Source organism: Sturnus vulgaris, chromosome 8, assembly GCF_052056855.1.
Source record: "Sturnus vulgaris isolate bStuVul1 chromosome 8, bStuVul1.hap1, whole genome shotgun sequence".
NCBI lineage: Eukaryota > Metazoa > Chordata > Aves > Passeriformes > Sturnidae > Sturnus > Sturnus vulgaris.
In genome coordinates this window covers 25,200,071-25,219,119 of record NC_142250.1, presented here as the reverse complement: position 1 = coordinate 25,219,119, position 19,049 = coordinate 25,200,071, and the positions used below count along the sequence as shown (strand labels likewise).

The window sequence follows — 19,049 nt, the reverse complement described above, 5'->3', positions numbered from 1 at the left end:
ATCCCAGTAACACATTGTATTAATGTGGACTAAAAGCAGTTTATATTACAGATGAGGTGAAGGAAGATGGAGTTCTGCAAGACTGGACACATACTATAAATATCCATAAAACTGACAATTTTATCTAAAACCAGTGCTGGCTGCGTTTGCATATTTTCAACCTTCTTAAGCTGGAGATAATAGTTGAACACTACCTGAGCATGGGTTGCCCACACTGATGTCATTACCCTTGGCCCTTTAATGCCAGGTTTTATATTTAATGTTGCTGTGCTGCAATGGAGAGTTGTATTGTGTTCTTAGGTGGGCTAGAGGAAATACAATACCAATGACCAGAAATACATGTTGCTTTAAGATTGGCATTTTGAGTAACCTGCATTGTTCTCCTTACTCTAGCTCTTTCCTGTTTTGGTGTTTGTCTTTTTGTAGAAGATAGAGCTGGTTTGTTCAGCCTTGATCTTCATTTAAGCTTGTGACTTGCTAGCAGTCTGAACTTTCCATCAGCTAGATGCTGACCCTTTGGAGACAAGCCACAATTGACTTCTGAAGGGAGAAAGGGAGGGAATGTCTGTGTATAAATACAGTCAATAGACATGTCATTTTAATTCCTGTATCATATGGACACTTTCTGTAATTTAAGCCAAACTATGAAACTGGGCAAATTTAGCTAATTAGGTAAGACACTTACAAAACATCATTTTGATTACATAAACAGGGAAGTAAAAGTATCATTTTAGGTGGCTTCTGAAACATGGTAATTCAGAGTTAAAGCTAATGCCTCCCTTTTTCATAGCATTGTGAGCAAGTATGCATCATGTAGGATATGTAATGTAATGCACTCATCTGAGCCTTTCTGCCTCCCACTGTCTTTTTGTAGTAGAATTTTAAAAGCCAAGTTATAAACCTGTAAATGTGTTTTATGCTGGAAATTCTTGGTGATACCTTAACTAGATTGGTACCAGCAAAGGCCAGTATAATCAAAACAAGGCACTTCAGATATTAATGGCCTGCACTTCAGTCAAGTCAGCTGGAAAAGAGAGTGTAAAAACCAGGACTGTGGTGAAACTAGGATTCTCCTGCTAGAATTGCACTTTGCTGAGAGAAAAATGAAATTATTCTGGATATATTTTGGTTTTGTAATTTTGTCATTTAGCATCTTTTACTTAACTGCTAAAACATATATTTTCAGTGGATCCATATGCTTTTAAAATTCAGGTACTAACTCCTTGGGTGGAAAGTTGAAATAAGATTTCTTTCTGCAGTTCATTTATTAATACTTGGCACTCACATAGTACATTATGTCCTCAAAGTGCTCTGCAGGCATATCAGTTATCCTTGAAACACTTTTGTGTGGTAGGTGCATAACAATAACTCAGAGATTTTATGGAATTAAATAAAGCTCGAGATGAGGGAAAAATCTAATGAAACTTCCGTTTCATTTCTCCACCAGTATATGGATTTTTTCTCTGCAGTTTGTGTCATGAAAAGAGAGAGAAGTTCTAGAAATGTTCCAAGATGAAGAGGTTTCAACACGTTCCTTAGGATGCTGTGTTACTCTGCCCAAACTCATGAGGAATTGTTTGGAATTGATCAGGTTTTAGACACAGAATTACAGAATCATTAAGTATGGAAGATATTTCTAAAGTCGCCTGACATAATGGAGCTTAGTAGCACCTGTGTTTTGTTGCTTACCAAAGAGCCAAATGCACTGGGTCTTGTAAGATCTCCATTTTAAGCCTTGACATAGTTTCATGCTTTAGACCTTGGTGAGATTGCTCTTAGTAAGTTTGCTGTTGTTTAAAGAAGCACATGCAAGTCTCTGCAAGTTTTACTCCTTCAAGAAGGGGATGGCACCTGAACCTTAAAGCTCTGCAGCTGCACTGGTTTGTATTTATCAGCTTCATGCATTAAAGAGCTATAATTATGAAAGCATTAGTATTGCCGTGTTCGGATGTGATCCACACAAGTTCCCTCAAGCACTTGGCAAATGAGGATCTTGTGCACCTTATAGATGGAAGTTGGCCCCTTGCTGGGGCAGGTAATTTCTGTTGACTTGAAATCACAGAGGTTGGGCTTCAGTAACTGCTCTTTGGGGAAAACATTTCTTCACATTTACCTAAAAGCCATGATTTGATCCTCCCAGATCCCACTCAGGTAAGTTATTATTTGGATAATCTGAATACGTAAATCCTTTTCCATGTGGTTTATCTTTGATATTTAAAAGTAGTTAGTGAACTGGAATATCTAGTAAAAAGTTACTGTTAGCTAGGGAGTTACCAGAAGATTAGAGAAGCGTTTGCATAATACGTATGTTAAGGAAAATTTACTGAGCAATTACACACAAAGTGGGTGGCTGAAGGAAGAAGAACCCTTTACAGCACTTGGAGTTCTGTGTGCACAGCAAAGCTGGCAGAATGTAGTAACACCCTGAGGGTGAAAGGGAAAACTGCTGCACTGAAGTCAGTGATCTGTACCAGGGTAAGAAGTCCAGTGTTACCTATGTTTGGAATCTAGGAAGAGCATTATAATTTAATCCTAGTAGCATGTTTCAGCCTGATTTGTGGGACCTAATTGTTTGGAAGTCAGGGCCTGGTTGTCCCAGAAAAACATATGTTCAGCTTTCCCGAAGTGAAATGTTGGTTTACTTGATCTGCAGTTTGTGAAAAACAGTCCAACGGTGTTTAATGACATAGTTTTTGTTATGGTAAAACAGCAGCACAAACGACTTGGACTCATCCCCATACACGCTTGTGGAAATGTGACCAAGGTGTCTGAATGTAATAGAAGGTGAGGAATTGTGCAAAGCACTGGTTGTGACAGCAAGCACGTCTTGCCCTTCACGATTCTGGTGCAATATGTGCAGCTAGAAGAGCTGACAGTTGGTGGGCTGGTTGAGCCTGCAAGATCCTTCTCGTGGTCACACTCCAAGGATTACTACAGTTGCCTCTTTAATATTATAAATTAGTTTTCTTCCTGTGGAAAGACTTTCAAGAGAAACTGCCAGTGACAAAGTCAGAATTTTCTGGTTATAAGTGTGGAAAACTGGTCTGGGATGCAAGGAGGTGCACATTTTAACTGTATGTCTTTGACTGTTTTTTTGTCTTAATTAAGACTTACAGCTTTTAATGTTTTTCTTATTTTCAAATGAAAACAGGCAAGAAACTTTCTCCAAAAGTTATGAAAGTATTAATTTGCTCTGAGACATTCTAGTCTCTTTGGTAAGTTCATAATTGGGCAGAATTTTTTTTAAAATGCATATTCTTGTCTCTCAGGTATATAACTACTTCATAACTGGTAAATCTGTATTCATATGTTAGGGTTTTTAAAGGCATATTATTTACACAATTCACTTGAATGGCTCCTTTGAAAGCTGTGTGGCTCTCTCATGTAATTATGTATTTAGTATCCTTACATCCATTGTTGGGATAGGGGGAAAGAAAAAAACCTAAGCCCCACAAAATCTACTAAAATAAATTAATAATATTTTCATTCCATTTTGGCAGATTTTTTAGAAGTCGTATTATATACTTTTTTTTACAGATAATAAGAGGTACCAAAGCTAAAAGATGAAATATGTATGGCAGGTTTTTTAATTGTGAAAATATACAAGATGCTTTTTTTTTTTTGATACTTACATATATTTAATTAGAAAACACCTCTCAGAACAGTAGAGGAAAAATAAGAAATACACATAAAAATGAAAAGGTATATGAGAGGTTAAAAGAATGAAAAGTGGACCAGAGAAAGGATCCAAAATAATTTTTTAGCCAGAAGTAAATTTCTGAAATTGTTACTAAGTTTCATGAGACCAACATTTGTAATGTAAATAGCAGCTGCCTTATCTGATATGTTTCATGCAATGTGTTGCATTCTGTGGTGACAGGAATAGTGCAGACTGAATACAATGTGAAAGTGATGTATGTTATATTTTTGGCCTTGGCTTAGTTAAGTATGTGGCCAAAAAAAGTATAAGAGGAACTGAGTGAGATTGAAAGGTATTGAGGTTTGTTCTCCTATTTTTGTGGTGTATGATAAAAATAATTCTGAATATTAGGAATCGCAGTAAGATGTGAGCATGTGTTTGATAAAGGATTAAAATTCTTTAGGCACATTTCCTGAGAATTAGGTTTTGTAGAGCATGCAGGAAACAGTGTGAAAGAGACTTTCAGGGAGAATTGTTCTTGCCAGCCATCCCAGATTTACTTTCTGGAGTGGTGATCTGTCTCCTCACATCAAGCTCACATCTGGTTTACATAGTTCTAATACCCTTCAGAGCATCCCTTATGCTCTATCTGCTCCAGTTTGGGTGGTGGAATTTCGGGACCTCTTTTCCCGTCATGTCTTGGTTTTTGTAAGAGTTAGAAATTGTTATTGGTTTTTCTTTGTAGTTCACCTGCATAAGGCACTGGATGCTGTACCAGAAGGGAAATAATTTTGAACTAGGGAAGGACTGAAATAGATGTGGTTAGCATCTGAAATTCATCTTATGTACAGTATACAAACACCAGACCTTGGGGAGAAAACTGGGTTTCCTCTTTGGCTTTGTCACTAATTTGTGAAGATGTACAGAAGTATATTAGGCTGCCTGTAAATCAAAGGTGTTTTAATTGCACAGGTTATCATAAAGTTCAGTACAAGGTTCATATAGGGGTAGCAGGTAATACCTTACTATTTTAAAATATACCACAGTTAGAGACAGTCATCTGTACTACTGTCTAATTAACTTCTCTGAAGTGACTATAAAGAAAATATCCTTCAACTATTGTTTTATTGTCTTCTGGTCATGTTTTATAGTGAGCTCAATATAGTCAGTTTATGCTTTCTTACCTGTGCACTATAGCTGTGAACTGTAGTAGTCCAAGAACTATTTTTTTCCCCTGTGTAGAGCCACTTAGTTTTACAGGACAAGGTGATATATTTCTGACCTGTAACACAATTTGCTAAAACTGTGTTAGTTACCCCTAGTATATTGTATTTGCTGAAGGACTAGAAGAGAACAAATTTGATAAGAAAAACCCAGTCTGAAATGGTAATGTATAATCTTGTAATGCAGTAGCAAATAAAGTAAATAACCAATTTTTAGCACTGGCAAAAATTTAGCCATTGAGTGTGTATTGAAATTTGTCTTTAGGACATCACATAATTGGAAGAGAGGGTAGACTATTAGAGGCAGAACATCTGATGTAGTCAAAAAATGTTCTTGCAATATAATTACAAGAATAATTGAATAGGTTAAAATACATCTTCCCTTCAGCTTATGGTTACTGTCCACTCAGTTCAGGCAGTGGTTGTGAATGCTTCTAGCCTATTTTAATTCAAAGTAAGGCAAACTCATTTTAATCACCAGTGGAGCAGCTGGAACCAGCTTCTGTCAGAAGGAGGATGCTGGTCTTGTTTGAAACTGTTCTCTCTGTATTTATTTAGTGGGAAAATACATTTCAGAGTTCAGGGAGTGGGAGTTTAAAATCAATTGGAAAAAGAAATTGGGTTTTTCATCAAGTAATTCCCTATTTTATGCCACTCAGTGTGTATTAAAGATGCTTAGCTTTTCTAAATAAAAAGCTTTGCGTCTCTGGGTCTGAAAGTTGTGCAGACATCCGAAGTATTAATGCAGTTGGGAGTTAGGAAAGTAAAGAGATTGCAGCATCCTAGCCCAGTACTTAGCAAGCAATACCAGCATTCCCATTTGGCTCTAGTCCAAGCACTGTGCCTCTGTATCTTTGTTTTGATGAATCGATGTAGATTGACTTGAGTTCAGGAGAGGATTTTGTCAGTCAGCTTTCAAGTCATGAACATTGAGGCCAGTCCCTTGTTTGTGGAGCTGACAGTACAAAAGTGAGTGTTTGACACGTGGCTTGCTCAGTGCATGGGGATAGAGGCTGTTGGGATTTTTCAGAGATCAGCCTCTAAATGAAGTTGTTCTGTTGGGTCACTCATCTGATTTACACACAAGCTGTTTCTATTGAAGCACCTGGGGCCTTTTGTTCAGGCTTGTGAATAAGCCTCTTTCAGTCACCAGCAGTAATTTAGTGTCTCTGCTTCCTTCAATAGGTAAAAGGCAAGTACGGGAATGACATTTCCTTCCACACTCTGCAACTTCAGGCTTATATTTTTAAGATAGGTAACAGAACTGTATCACTAATGTAGATTTTGTTATATACTGGAACAGATTCAGAAATCATCTGAGCTATTGGTAGTTTTTTACTTCGTACTTCATAACTCTGGGACAATACTAAGTGGCAAGAGTGCATGGGTGAGGAATGATATCCTCTGTTGGACAGAGAGCTCTGCAGAATAGCCCTTCAGTGCTTTCCTTTGTTATTGTGGCAATTTTAGAGGAAGACATTTCATTGCCTTGTAAGTTCCCTGGCACAATAGAGTGCCCTACCTGCAGATTGTAATGACTCTGACATGAGCTGTAATCTCACCTAAACCTTGAGTCAACTTAAGCTTGCCTTTCCACTGACAGAGTGCTTCTCATTTTTCCTGCTTCTGTACCTTTCCATGCTTCAGTCAGTACAAATATTTAAAGTAACTGCTTTTTTTTGCTTGTCAGTCAGTTTTAATGGCAATCATTTCTTTGAGTTCATTATCACAGCATGAAAACTTGAGCCAACCCAAGGAATGGGAAAGCTAGAGAATATAGAATAAATGATAGCTGCAAGTCTTGGATAATGCTGTATGGGAAAAAAAATCATCCCATATTTATTTTGTATTATGTTATGAATCCTGGGATGGGTAATGGTAAGCAGCTGATGCTTACCTAGTGAATTTGCTCTGCATCATCAGAGGCACCATGTAGTGAATTTCCTGTTACTGTGACGTTCTTGGAGAATAATAAACAACTTTGATTTAAATAAATAAAACTGATTTACCACGTTTAACCATGGATGTCCATTTCATGTATGAATTTTTTTTAAAAAAAAGTTAATATCCCAACAGCTTTCAGTAGCTGTAATGACACATATTACGTTGCAAAGATAAGATTGCTGGCATTTGGAAGATTTTTTTTTAAATGTAGTGTTTGGGAGGTTAGAATGGGGGACAAGGAAGTATGGCTCACTTTTGTAGCTTGTTACAATACTATGGCTGTAATTATTTTGGCTTCAGGGGGGGCATTACATACAAGTTCATGTGATATGTATTACTATGATGTACTCAAATTCTTGAGTTTCAGTATCTTTGTAAAGGGAAGACTGGTTTGGTTGAGTTTTTTTAAATGAAAATGCAGTGAGGAATATATTTTAAGGTATCATAAACTTCTGTTGAGAACATTACTACAGGTTATATTCCCCAGCAGTCTCTAAATACTATTTCTGGAACAGCAGTGTAAATTGCAACAAAGTATAGCAAAGAATGTGGTGACAGACAAGGTTAATCTTTGTGTCTGTCTGCACAGGACGAGATTATGGATGTTGGTGATCACCTTTCTGCTCATTCAGAGATGGGTTATGTTGCTCTTACATACTCACTTAGTGCAAGATTGTGCAAGGATTTCTAGCCCTCTCAAGAGCAGGAAGAAACGGTGGCTCAGAAGGCAGCTGTCATTTCATACCCATTCCAGCTGCCCTTTCCACTCAAATTTCCTCCCATTCCCTCCCCCTCTATTAAAAAAAAAAAAAAAAAAAAAAAAAGCAGGGGCAGGATTGCAAAAAAGAAGAGCATGAGGGTTTAAAATCTCTAACAGCTAATCTATCACATCCTTCAGTTTTCATGGCTATCTGCCAATTTAAAATACACTTGTTTTTTCCTGCCTTGCCAGTAATTAGACAAATGCAGTAGTGCTTATGGCATCAAAAACTCTGTGTCTGGTAAAAGCAATTGCTATCATAATGCATCCCTAAATTTAATAGTAGTGGTGTAAAATGAATAAGCAGCTCTCTATTTCAAGGGGTAATGGCTTTAACTATCAAAATGGCTAGTATTTTCCTTGATTGGCTGCTTTAGCTCCTTTTTGTATTTCTCTTTGTAGGAACTGAATCAATTTATTATAACAGTTGTATTTTATTTAACAAACAACAAGGCAAGCAGAAGCAGGAAACTCTTATACAGTGTCACCAAATTCCTATTCACCTTGGATCATAGGTTTTTCCTTTTATCTCATTTACAGACAAAACACAAACCTTTTCTTTCCCTGCAAGTATTACACTTAAACTTGTAATTTACTTTTCTGCTTTCCTTGCAAAATTGCTTGCCTTGTGTTCTGCCTGAAGCATTGCTGTGGATGGAGAAGAGGTCTGATTAATTGGAAAGAAACTTTTTATTACTGGGAAAATTCAACACATTGTTGTGGAAAATTAATCAAAATTTACTTTCTTGATCCATAGGCTTTTTTCTTGCTACTATGACATCTGTAAAGCTTCTCTCAAGGAAAAGATGCTTCAGCAGTTAGTGCTCTCTTAAAGGGCAGTTGTGTTGATGCCATTTGGCCTTAAAGTTCCTGTAATCTGTGCCATCCTGTCTCACACAGTCCCATCTCATAGTTGTCCTTTCTCTGCAGTGCTCTATGCCCAGATCTCTGTGGCTGGGCTGCTCCAGCCTGGCGGACAGCATGCCCTCGCTGCGATGCCTGTATAACCCAGGGACTGGCGCACTCCCAGCTTTCCAGGTACTTTCTGTCTCTCCCCTCCTTTTCTCTCCATCTGTGTGCGTGTGCATCTCCTTTACTTGCCTGCTTGACCTCTATTTATTCTGGTTCATACTCTGTGCCTCTCCTCTGTCATTCTGATCTCTGGTATTTTAACCCATCTTGTGTAGATTCAGGGCAGCTGGGGCATTTCCATTTACCTTGATATAATTATTTTATCTAAATTGGCTTGATACAATCATCTTTTTCATTGGCTTTAAATTGTGTCAAAAAGATACCACTTAATTATATCTGCCAAACAGTATCCATTACAGAGTCTCCAATCTGGCTATTCTGGCTATTTGCGATTCCCCTCCTATCTAAATTTTTTGTGTGCCACTTAAAGGACTCAGAGGGTGAGTTCATTGCCATGATGATAACTGATGCCAGCAATTCTTTACTTCAGCTTTGTTAGCAGGAGTCTAGACATTTTGATTATAAAAAATTATTGTCCAAGTAAGCTGTCAGTCAAAAGGCAAATAAAGGAAACCTTTTTTCTTTACCCTTTGATCTCTGATTTGTTAGATTCAGGCTTTTCTCTATCATGAGTCAGCTTTCTGCCAAACAAGTTTGTTCAGACCCTTTGACCAGTGAATCCTAAAAAATGCAGACATTCTCCCATGGGTAGAGAGTAAGACAAGTGCTGGGTGACCATCAAGAAGCGTAGACAAGGCTCTCAAGATCATTGCAAGCATTTCTGATGACAAATGGGCACAACAGCAGAGACTGGGCTCCAGAGATGTTATAGTCACATTGGAAACTCTGAGGTATTTTAAGACTGCAGTGACTGAGGGACTTTAGAAACATCTCTGTAGAGGGCATGGTTATTTGAGCTAATTGTAGCATGAACATTCACCTCAAGGTTTATGCTGCTCGATTATGCTTCTGCTGGCCTAACCTGTGGCAGAGAGTTTTATTTACCAGCATCTTTCAAAACCAGACAAAAAGATAGGCCAGAATCTTTCTGAAATTTTCACTTGTTTAGGGGTAAGTTCATTATGCACCTCTAAAGTAAGGCTTGCAAAGATGATTTTAAGTTTTGCTTCTTGCTCCCAGAGCTAGGATAGTGCTGTGGAAATAATCTTCTTAGTCCCAGAGGACGCTTAAGTGTCTTGCATCATTTTGCTGCAACTCTTTTTGCTGACACAGCAGTATCACTGATGGACTCTGGAAGGTGTCCTGCCAGGCCTCCTTTGCTGAACCAAGCTTTTAGTGGAGCTCTCCGTGGGGGAGGGGGAAACACGACTTTTTATTAGTCTAAGAGGACTCTAGAGACAACAGTCAGAGTTAGACTCCTAATCCTGATTTGCATAATTTGACTAAATCGGATGGGCCTAATATTTGGGCTTTTGGCTGTTGAATAAATCTCAGATCTCCTTAAGCTTAGCAATATATGGAAAGTAATTTATGAACTCAAATTGAGACTTCTTCCTTTCTACTTGAATTATTTTTGATTACTTAAAATAGGCATATATTACAAAGGGAAAGAGAAATTAATTTATTTTAGCTTAAGATGTCCTTGCTAATGATAGATATGAACAGTAATTGTTCTGTTAATGCAGTGCATTGATATTTGGGGTCAAATGAGTTAGCTGCAGAGTCATTCATTGTGTTGGGATACTGGTAGGACTGGCGTTCGCATTTCTGCAGTTTTTGAGATATTTCCATGTGCATTTAGTGACTGGGAATTGGGGAAGTATGTCACTTGCCATCTGAAATGGTGGACTGGTGCTCTTCACTGATCTCTGACTGCTGTGTTGAGGAACACGTTTACTGCCAGTTGAGAGAGAAACCACATTGACAGCAACAGCTTCTGCAGCACTGAGTCATCCTCATTTCAGTCCATTTTTTTTCAATGGGCTCTGATTGATCCTCATTAGCTTGCATGGTTTGAAGAAAACTCCCCTCTGAGGCATGGCTTCTGCATTTTCCAGTGCAGAAGGGAGTGGTTTGGAGCCTGCTTGAAGCAGTGATGTTGTAGTATTTCATCATTCTTTAATGCTTTTTTTTTTGGTATCAAATCTTTGGGAAAGCATTAAAGACTTTCTTGTAGCCCAGTGAATTTTCTCATATTAAGTTACTTTCTTTTTTTCTGTAGCAAGCTTAAAGTAACTGGAGAAGCATATCAATGTTCTTTGCTTGTGGCAAAAGAGAAGATGCCATCTGGAAGGCTACTTAGTCACTGCTGAATTTGTCTAGTTATTTACATGCCTGCCTTCAGATGCTCAGACAGAAATGTGGAAAGATGCTCTTTTTGAATAGCTCAGTTAATGTCTTGCTGACTCCTCATGGGAAGCATTGGCAGGTAGTCGATTTAGAGATAATTCTGTTAATATGTCAGGTAACTTCATTTTTCTTCTTTGTGTTTTTATTATTGGAGACACTTAGGTGAAAACAGGATCTTCTGGTTCCTCAGCCCTGTTTTTAGGCAGTCATCCTGCAGTGGGAAAGGCTTTAAGGCTAAATCCATGAATAAGGGAATAGGGAGTAAGAAACAGTTGTTTTTTACATCTTTTATCTCAAAGGGCTTTGCAACTGACAGTCTACTATGTAACTGAATTTCATAGCAATCATGGTGGAAGATGGCAGCAAATTGGGACATGAACTCCTATAAGGCACTGTGAGAAGTGATCAGAGGTTACTTTAACAAGAGAAAAAGGCCAGCCATTCCATGTCTTAGATGCCAGATTTTACAGTACTGTTATTCTGCAAAGCAACTGAAAATTAGGTTGCATGAAGATTCTCCTAATAATAGAAAATAAATAATGCAGAATATACTATTTTTTCTTAGACATTTGTGCTTTGGAAGTTTCCAGATGTGCCAACAAGTGTATGTTTTCATGACATTCTCCATGTGAAGATAATTACTTTCCCTGTTTAAATATTTCTCCATGCACATACTCATAAGGCTCTATTTATGTTGCTTTTCATAACTGCAGCTCTTTGAAAATTCAAATTTACAATTACACCCATCAAGTATGCCAAGAGAATGATTGTATTAATCCTTCCAGGTTTGCAGAAGACCAAAGTATTTCCTTGAATTCGTTTCTATAGGCTGTTGTATAAATGAGAAGGCTTGAAGAGGAATTTGAAAGTCTTGCCAAAGACTTTATGTATCACCATAATTGCAGAGAGCAGTCCAGTTCTTCCCTTTTACCTAATTCACAACCAACACAAATACCAGCTCCTGTTTAGATTGTAAACTTCTTGGGACAAGAATCATGCTTTTATTACCTTTGTCTGGAACCTAGACACAGGTGGAGAAGAACAGAATTGTCTTGTCAGCTTTATTTTGCCAAATCTGAAACTTTTATTTCTATAACAGACTCTCGTAGTCAAAGAGGAGGATTAACTTTTGTGATGGAGGTAGCAATATCTTGTTGAGTACAGAAGTGTCTCTATAGAATGTCAGAAATTTGCCTTTTGTTTTGTCTGAAGATCTCAGCCATAAAGAACTACACATCAGGGTTTGTCAGGTGAAGGGGACGAGCTTCTGCTTGGTTTTGCAGAAGTGAGCATGTGTGCGAGAATTCCTCAGTACGGGCTAAAAGCTCTGTCCTGGGGAGGAAGGCATGGGTGCACTTGAGGCTGGGCAGTATGGATGTGACCTCTATGGACTGAGATTACTTTTGCAGAAACATGAAAATGCAAAAGATGTAAAAGGTATGCAGTGATGGAAGTCTGTTGTCCCTGTGAGACAGACATGAACTTATTTTTCAAATTATTTTTACATTATTTTTTCCTAATGTTTATATTTTTGTGTTACAAAGTGGAATATTTGTTCAAGAAGCATTGTCAGTGTATTAGTAGAAACAGTTGTGTCTGTAAATTTCCTTCAGCCTGTTCATGCACTTTTGTGTTAGAAGTTGACATTTTATTGCTGGAAATACAGTGTAAATGTGAGTAGTAGTACATAATTTCTAGTTATACAGGAGGTTAGAGCTAGAGTCTTGGGGTGGGCAAACTGCATGCTCAGAAATGCGTTTATGAGAAATACATTTGAAGGAAATTGTTTTGCTTTGGCACTGGTGTTTGCTGGTGTGCATAGTTCTGTCTCTAATTGGGACAGATACTCGGTGACCAGTCATAGACTCCATCAGCATGGACACACTAAGCCTACTTTGTATTCACCCCTCTCTCTCTGCCAGTGGCTGTGTGAAACCTGCCCGGGGGCTGTTTACAGTGCACCTCTAAAGCAGAATCCTAATTTTGGTGACTAATAGCCAGAGCATGTGGCTCCAGCACCCCCCTGGCTGGCAGCAGGCTCTGCCCTGGTTGTGAATGTAGTTAGGTGGCCCCCAACTGTTTACAAGACAGCAGAGGTGAGATCTTTGATTGACAAGTCAGAAATGCATTAGATCATTCCTCTGCCAGTCTCTGGTTCATGCTGTTAAAAATGTCAGCCTCTCCAAGTTTGAATGGCAGCCCGAGGGCCTCAGAAGCTTTTTGTTTTCTGAGATGGAAACACAAATTGGATGTGTGCCTGAGCGCTTCATCCTGGGCTGTAATTTCATCTTTTAGCTAAGAACCACAAGGTACATGAGCAAAGCACCCTGTAAACAATAATACTGGGGAAAAAAATAAACAAGGTCGTGTTTCTGGTACGTTGATCCACTGGTGTCCTGACCTCTATCACGTTGAACATCTCCACTCTGATTGCTGTTCCCTTTGGCATTACAATGAGAGGAGATAGACTGACACAGGAGGCAAAGATTTAAAGTTGCAGTGCTGTTGCACATTCCTTGTATTGGCTATGAAATATTGAACTGCCACAGTGTGACACCTGGTTTTTTAAGCAAAGTTTCTTGTTGGAGGTGTTCAGCAGCAGTCTTTTCTGGTTTTCCTCATTTTACCACCTGGCAGGAGCAATTATAAAGGCATGAGAGATGATACAGGAAGGAGCAGAAATGAAGCCAAATCACGTAATTTTTGTGTTTGACTCCAGCCCCATTTGTAGCTCAGACTTTCGGGAGCTTCACTGTAGGAGGACCACGATGGTTAGCCTGGCTGGAGATTTCTTTAAATAAAAGTGCCCAGTGACTACTGAAGAGCTTTCTTAAACATATTTAGGATTTATCCCTCTCTTTAAATCTGGTGACCTTGTCTGGCTGGCGGTGTAACCTGTGCAGAGTCTTGAGTGATGCTGGGGAGCTCACCAAACTCGGGGAGTTGCCAGGGTGTGCTGCAAGATTTCAGCTCAGGTAGTAGCAACAGCAAGCGATATTTTCCTCCTTTCAGGTGGCAAAGAAATAAAGGGGACTAGAAAGAAATCTTTCTCAGTGGGATGGGCTTGGTTGTTTTTTTGTAGCACGTCACTAATTTCTAATTACATTGAGTAATTACATTTAGTAACAGAAATCGGCATTTGTTCTGCACCCACATTGATCCTGGAAAGTTCCATGTGCTTTTATTAGCTCTTTAATCTGAGTATCAAGAAGTGTGACAGTTTGTCACTGAGAAATACTACCCCAGTGTGTCCAGCACAATGATTAATTTAAACGGCGTCTTAGCTACAAGGCTTCCCCCTCCTTCAACCTCGGTAGTGATGGTCTGGTTACTACTAATGTGCTTTTCCCGCTAAGGTGAGGGCAAGGTTTCCAGCACAACAGCACCAGTTCGGCTGTTTGCTTTAAAAAATGAAACAAAACTCATGCGAGTTTTTCTTCCTCCCTCGTTAGGAGTCAGGAAGGTGTGTAAAGCCGTAGTGACAAACGGCATATGCAGCGCCGCGTTGGAGGCATACAGGTATCTTTAAAGCTAGCTCCGGTTCCTCAGGATTGCGAACATCTGCTTGGAGGTATTGTGGAGCTCCACAATGCACTAATTGAATTACTCTTTTCTGGAGTTGCAGGCTGCGCTAATTGAATTAGAACGGGGCTGTGCGTGTGCGCGCTGCCGCGCGGGCGCGGCGCGGGGCGGGGGCCGGGCCATGGCGCGGACTGTGCTGCGCTCCCCCGGCCGCGCCCGGAACTGCAGCCCCGGGCTCCGCCGGGCAGCGCGGCCGCGGCGCTCCGCTGCTTCAGTAACATCTCGGCGGCTCTTCGTGCGCCTCCAAAGTCTGCATCTTTGTCCCTTCCTATGGGGAAAGGAGGCTCTGAGGGCCCCTCGCAGCAGTCCCACATGGGCCAGTGCGCTTGGATCCAGTCTTAGTCCCCGTAAATCGCTCCATTATCGCTTTGGGTTTGATGGCTCCACGGGCGGTGAGGGCTTCAGAGGGAGCCGCTGGCACAAGGTCAAGTTGTACCTATTTGTGCACCATTGGCAAAGAGTTAACGCCAATAATTTTAATTTAAAGATGGAATAATGTGGAATATTACAAATACGGAATTTTACCACAGATTTGGAGAAGCCATTAAATACTTTCTTACCCAGCATCTAAATTTAAGCCAATATTAGAATTTAGTCACTCTTAGGAAATATGCAGAGATAGTTCTGAATAATTCTGTATAAGGAAAAGAAAATTAAATATTTCTTCTTCGAAATGAGATGAACACATGCAAAATTTCAGGGAATCAACCCAAATACTCTCAGTAGAAATATGCTTGCTAAATCTTAAAATTCATAGCTTGAAGTAGTACTTTGCTACACTGTGTTGGGTGGGTTTCTTCTTATTTCCTCTGCTTTCTGTTGGCTATTACCTACATAGCATGTAAAAATACCCAGATATTCTCTTTCCTGTATTCTTTCCTCTACATAACCAGATGACTCACTTTTCCATAAAATCTCAGCTCTTTTCACTCAGTTTTATCTGTGTTTGGTAGATCTTTCTCATAAATACAGACCATATCAGAGACAAGATGGTATTTGTTTTGCTTTAATGGTTTCTTATATTTTGTTTCATTTGAAATGAAAATAATTTCCTAGAATACTCTACAAACTAAGTAAAATTAAACTGTCCTTGTGAAAATACATAACCAATATTCTGTGATATGCATGATTCTTTTTTATGATGTTTGTATACTTGCCCTGTATGGTGATGTTAAACAGAGCTTCTAATTATCACTAAGAATTAGAAAAATTGGTGTTAAACACAGAAATTTCACAATTTTTCAGTTATACTGAAAGTTATTTAACAATCAGCTGCCCCTCAAAATAAAATGCGGATTTTTGGTAAATATATGAAACAGCTTTTTGTTGCTTTTTGAGGAGAATTCCCGAAAAAGTTTATACTTTGGCAATTCAGTTTTTCTGATTTTATCTATGTTTATAGTTGTTTCTCTCTAGCACTTTGTTTTTATATTTACATATATAAATATATGTGTGTATGTGTAAGTATAAAAAAATTTGAGTTTGTGAGTCTTCTTGGCTCCCTTTCTAAGTCAGGTAGACTGCTTCTAGTAGCCATTGCGAATGAAATATCCAAGGAACTCGTTGATCGTAACCAAATATTTATTTAGGGCTCATGTCTAGTTTTTAAATTACTACCAATATAATTTGGTACATTGTGGAATTTTCTAAATTGTGTCTTTATATAGCAAGATCAACCATCGCCTTCTCCCTATTCTCTACAAAAAAATCCCTGTGATTTATTCTCTCAAAATACAACCATATATTCAGCAAACAAAGGAAGCAACTCTTCATTCAGCCAATAAAGCTGCATACGCTTCTACTCTTTCAGGAATATACCTTGCTCTTCTATCACATCTTCAGAGTAATAAACTGTGCAGCAACCCTTTGATGTAGGTAATAACATTTGACCTTGCAACACAGTACGTTCCCTTGTGCAAATGAAGACAAACTTAACACGTTGATGTTGTGGTGATTGTTCATTAAAAAACCCAAACACACAACAGAAAATTGGTGTGTAGGATAATACACTTATATCCAGTGTCTTCTTTTGGTAAAAGTCAGAAGTGAAGATGGTTGTGGTGAGAGTGTCACCTTTAAAATAATGTGAGAGTGAATTTGGTGCTGCCTTAAGAGGCTGTAAATGGGAAAGAATCTATTCCATCCATTGTATAGAGTGCTTTTAAAATCAATCTATTTCTAGAAACTAAATTGTCCTGGGACCAGCTCTTGATATAAAAATTCATAGAAACCTGTTTTTCCGAGTGTGGTAACTTCTTGCCATAGTGCTGTAGTGTTAGAATTCACATTGGCCAGGTTGTTCTGTAAATTAAACAGTGACAGCTTCCCTCGGGGGAACAGCCAATGTATTTATGATGATGTGCTGATTACACAAAATACACTGCAAGCAGAAAACAGCTGCAGAGAACAAACCTCTTAAAAGAATACAATTACAAATAGCACCCTCAGTATTTCTAGTGGTGAGAGCAAAATACAGCATGCTAATGCAGGCTTCCAGTTTGCTTCCAAAGAAGAAAAGGGATCTACAAAGAAGAGGCTGAAGTATGGTTGGATGCACACACAATGCCAATGTGGAGCAGCACATAATCCCCTCCTGAAGGTGAAGGGCAAGAACACACCTCAGGCCTGCTTTTTAGCTGTCCTTGTTCTTAAAATTCCTGGGACTGCAACTCCAACAACACTGGCTGGTGAGGTGTTGGGGCTCTCTGACTTGTTGGTGTTTTGACTGCTGTGGTTCTTACCCTGTGTCCTGGTTAAAAACTGAGATGTGATTAGGTGACTAAATTATACTACCAGCATGACCATTATGAAACAGATTGTACAAAATACTATAGGAAAAAAAAGTTCCTGGTTTAGAGCTGAGCTTTCTCTTTCTGCTAATTATTTCTTTGAGGGAGTTTTTGGAAATAAATTCCAGTTGTTGTTTGCAGTAGCCTCCAGTGTTTTGTTTTAAAAAAAGCTCCTGTTTTGTACATGCAGGGCAAGGTCTTGTACAGTCCAGTTTAGGATAAGATGAAACTTGAAGTTCAGTATTACTGGAAGATGATGGAGATGGGACTATGATCATAAACTCAGGATACAAACAGACATCTGAAGAGAACGAGGTCCTCACTTGGAAACAAAAATTAAGTAACTGGAATTACTTTGTGTAGTGTCATTGTATGCAAGTGAGTTGTGATAAGGACCACTGTGGTGGGATTTTCTGTGAGGGCTTGTTGAGAATGAGGAGTATGTGGCAGTGGCAGCTCACACCACTGCTGATATCTCACTTTGGAGGGCTGCAAAACCTCCACAGCTCCATAGCACATTTCTTTTTTTGTCTGAGTTGATCTGTCACACTTAAATCGTTAAAATATAACGTTCTCTTTTTGGCTATGCCATGTATCTATGTGGGAGAGTGAAAATACAGAGAATACCCTTTCCATCCACTTTTTCAAAGTCACTGATAGATAAGTATGTGGAATTTCTGGTGTTTGGTGTCTTTGTTATGTTCTAGGACTGTATCAATAAAACATATTTCAGGCAAAAAATTACCTATTTAAAATGGAGAAATATGGACCTTTCAACATATAGATCTGATTTTAAAGCAGATGAGGTAAAAGCATTGGCACTCTAATTTGGAAGGACTTAATTCACTTGCTTAGAAGAAGTATCAGGTTTTCCATTTATGGATTGCTGGCATGTACTAATAGACTGTTATTCATCTGTCTGTATTTTCTTTAAATCGTTTTTGAGCCTCTGTGTGTTGTCCTGCTCTGCTTACATGTATCCCATGTGGCAGGAGGGAGTTTTGTATAATCACCCTGCTTTAATCAATAGAATAATTGATAAACCAGATAAGATTTAAACTGATTACCTCCCCGAGTAGAACTCCCCGAGGGCCTTGGACTCTCTTAATTTTGACATGTATGTTGTGTACCCCGTGGATGAAGTGCAGTTTGAATTATCTGTTTTTATTTGCTTAATGATGGGGAGGGTGTTAAAGTCAAATGTTTAATTAACCCAGCAATGGGCTGCGCTGTCACTTACACACACATCCAGCTGATTGAGATATCTCACCGAGAATACTGAATAGGAATGATAATGTGGCACTGAGACGGAAGATTGCTTTTTCAATCCATTTGCTGGGTCACTGCTTTGAATGTCTTACTGGATGAAAGGCATTCAGCCTGGAAAAAAAAATTCAGCATTTAAGTACATTTTGTTTTCCTGGCCCCTTTCCACCAAGAAGTTAAATAAAACAGATATGCTGTAGATTTAATAAGCCATTCATGTTGTAGTAAAAAAGCTGCAACTACTGGATCTCAGAATAGGCGGTGGTCTAGAGCTGTATAATTTCCTACAGGAACAAAATGTTTGCCAGCCCCAAGGTATCTGAAGGTGAGAACCTATGTACATCTTTATCTTTCCTTCTTTGGTTGCTTGGCTACACCCTCTTTGATGGTCTCCAAAACATGTCCAATTTTTCTTCCTTACCCAGTGCAATGAAATAATAAATAATACTTTGTAACTTCTTGTTCTAGTTGAAGAAAATGGTGGTTTAGAGTTGGAATTATTTTATAATGGTAGAACCCAGTAGTGTTAAATTTAAATGTTATTGTTTAAATGTTGTGTAGCC

The 19,049-nt window shown here is 38.8% G+C and overlaps 1 protein-coding gene across 10 annotated transcripts in view; it reads left to right on the top strand.

Annotated features, from left to right (window-relative positions):
- Nucleotides 1-19,049, top strand: part of BTRC (beta-transducin repeat containing E3 ubiquitin protein ligase) — a 114,827-nt gene that overhangs the window by 18,874 nt on the left and 76,904 nt on the right. For 7 of the 10 annotated variants that reach the window (XM_088169253.1, XM_088169256.1, XM_014883772.2 and 4 more), the window contains one exon: nt 8,498-8,605. The exons of the other annotated variants lie outside the window; for them this stretch is intronic. In XM_088169253.1, coding sequence (XP_088025379.1) covers nt 8,498-8,605 — 108 coding nt within the window. The remainder of the gene's footprint in view (nt 1-8,497; nt 8,606-19,049) is intronic. 10 annotated transcript variants of the gene reach the window in all.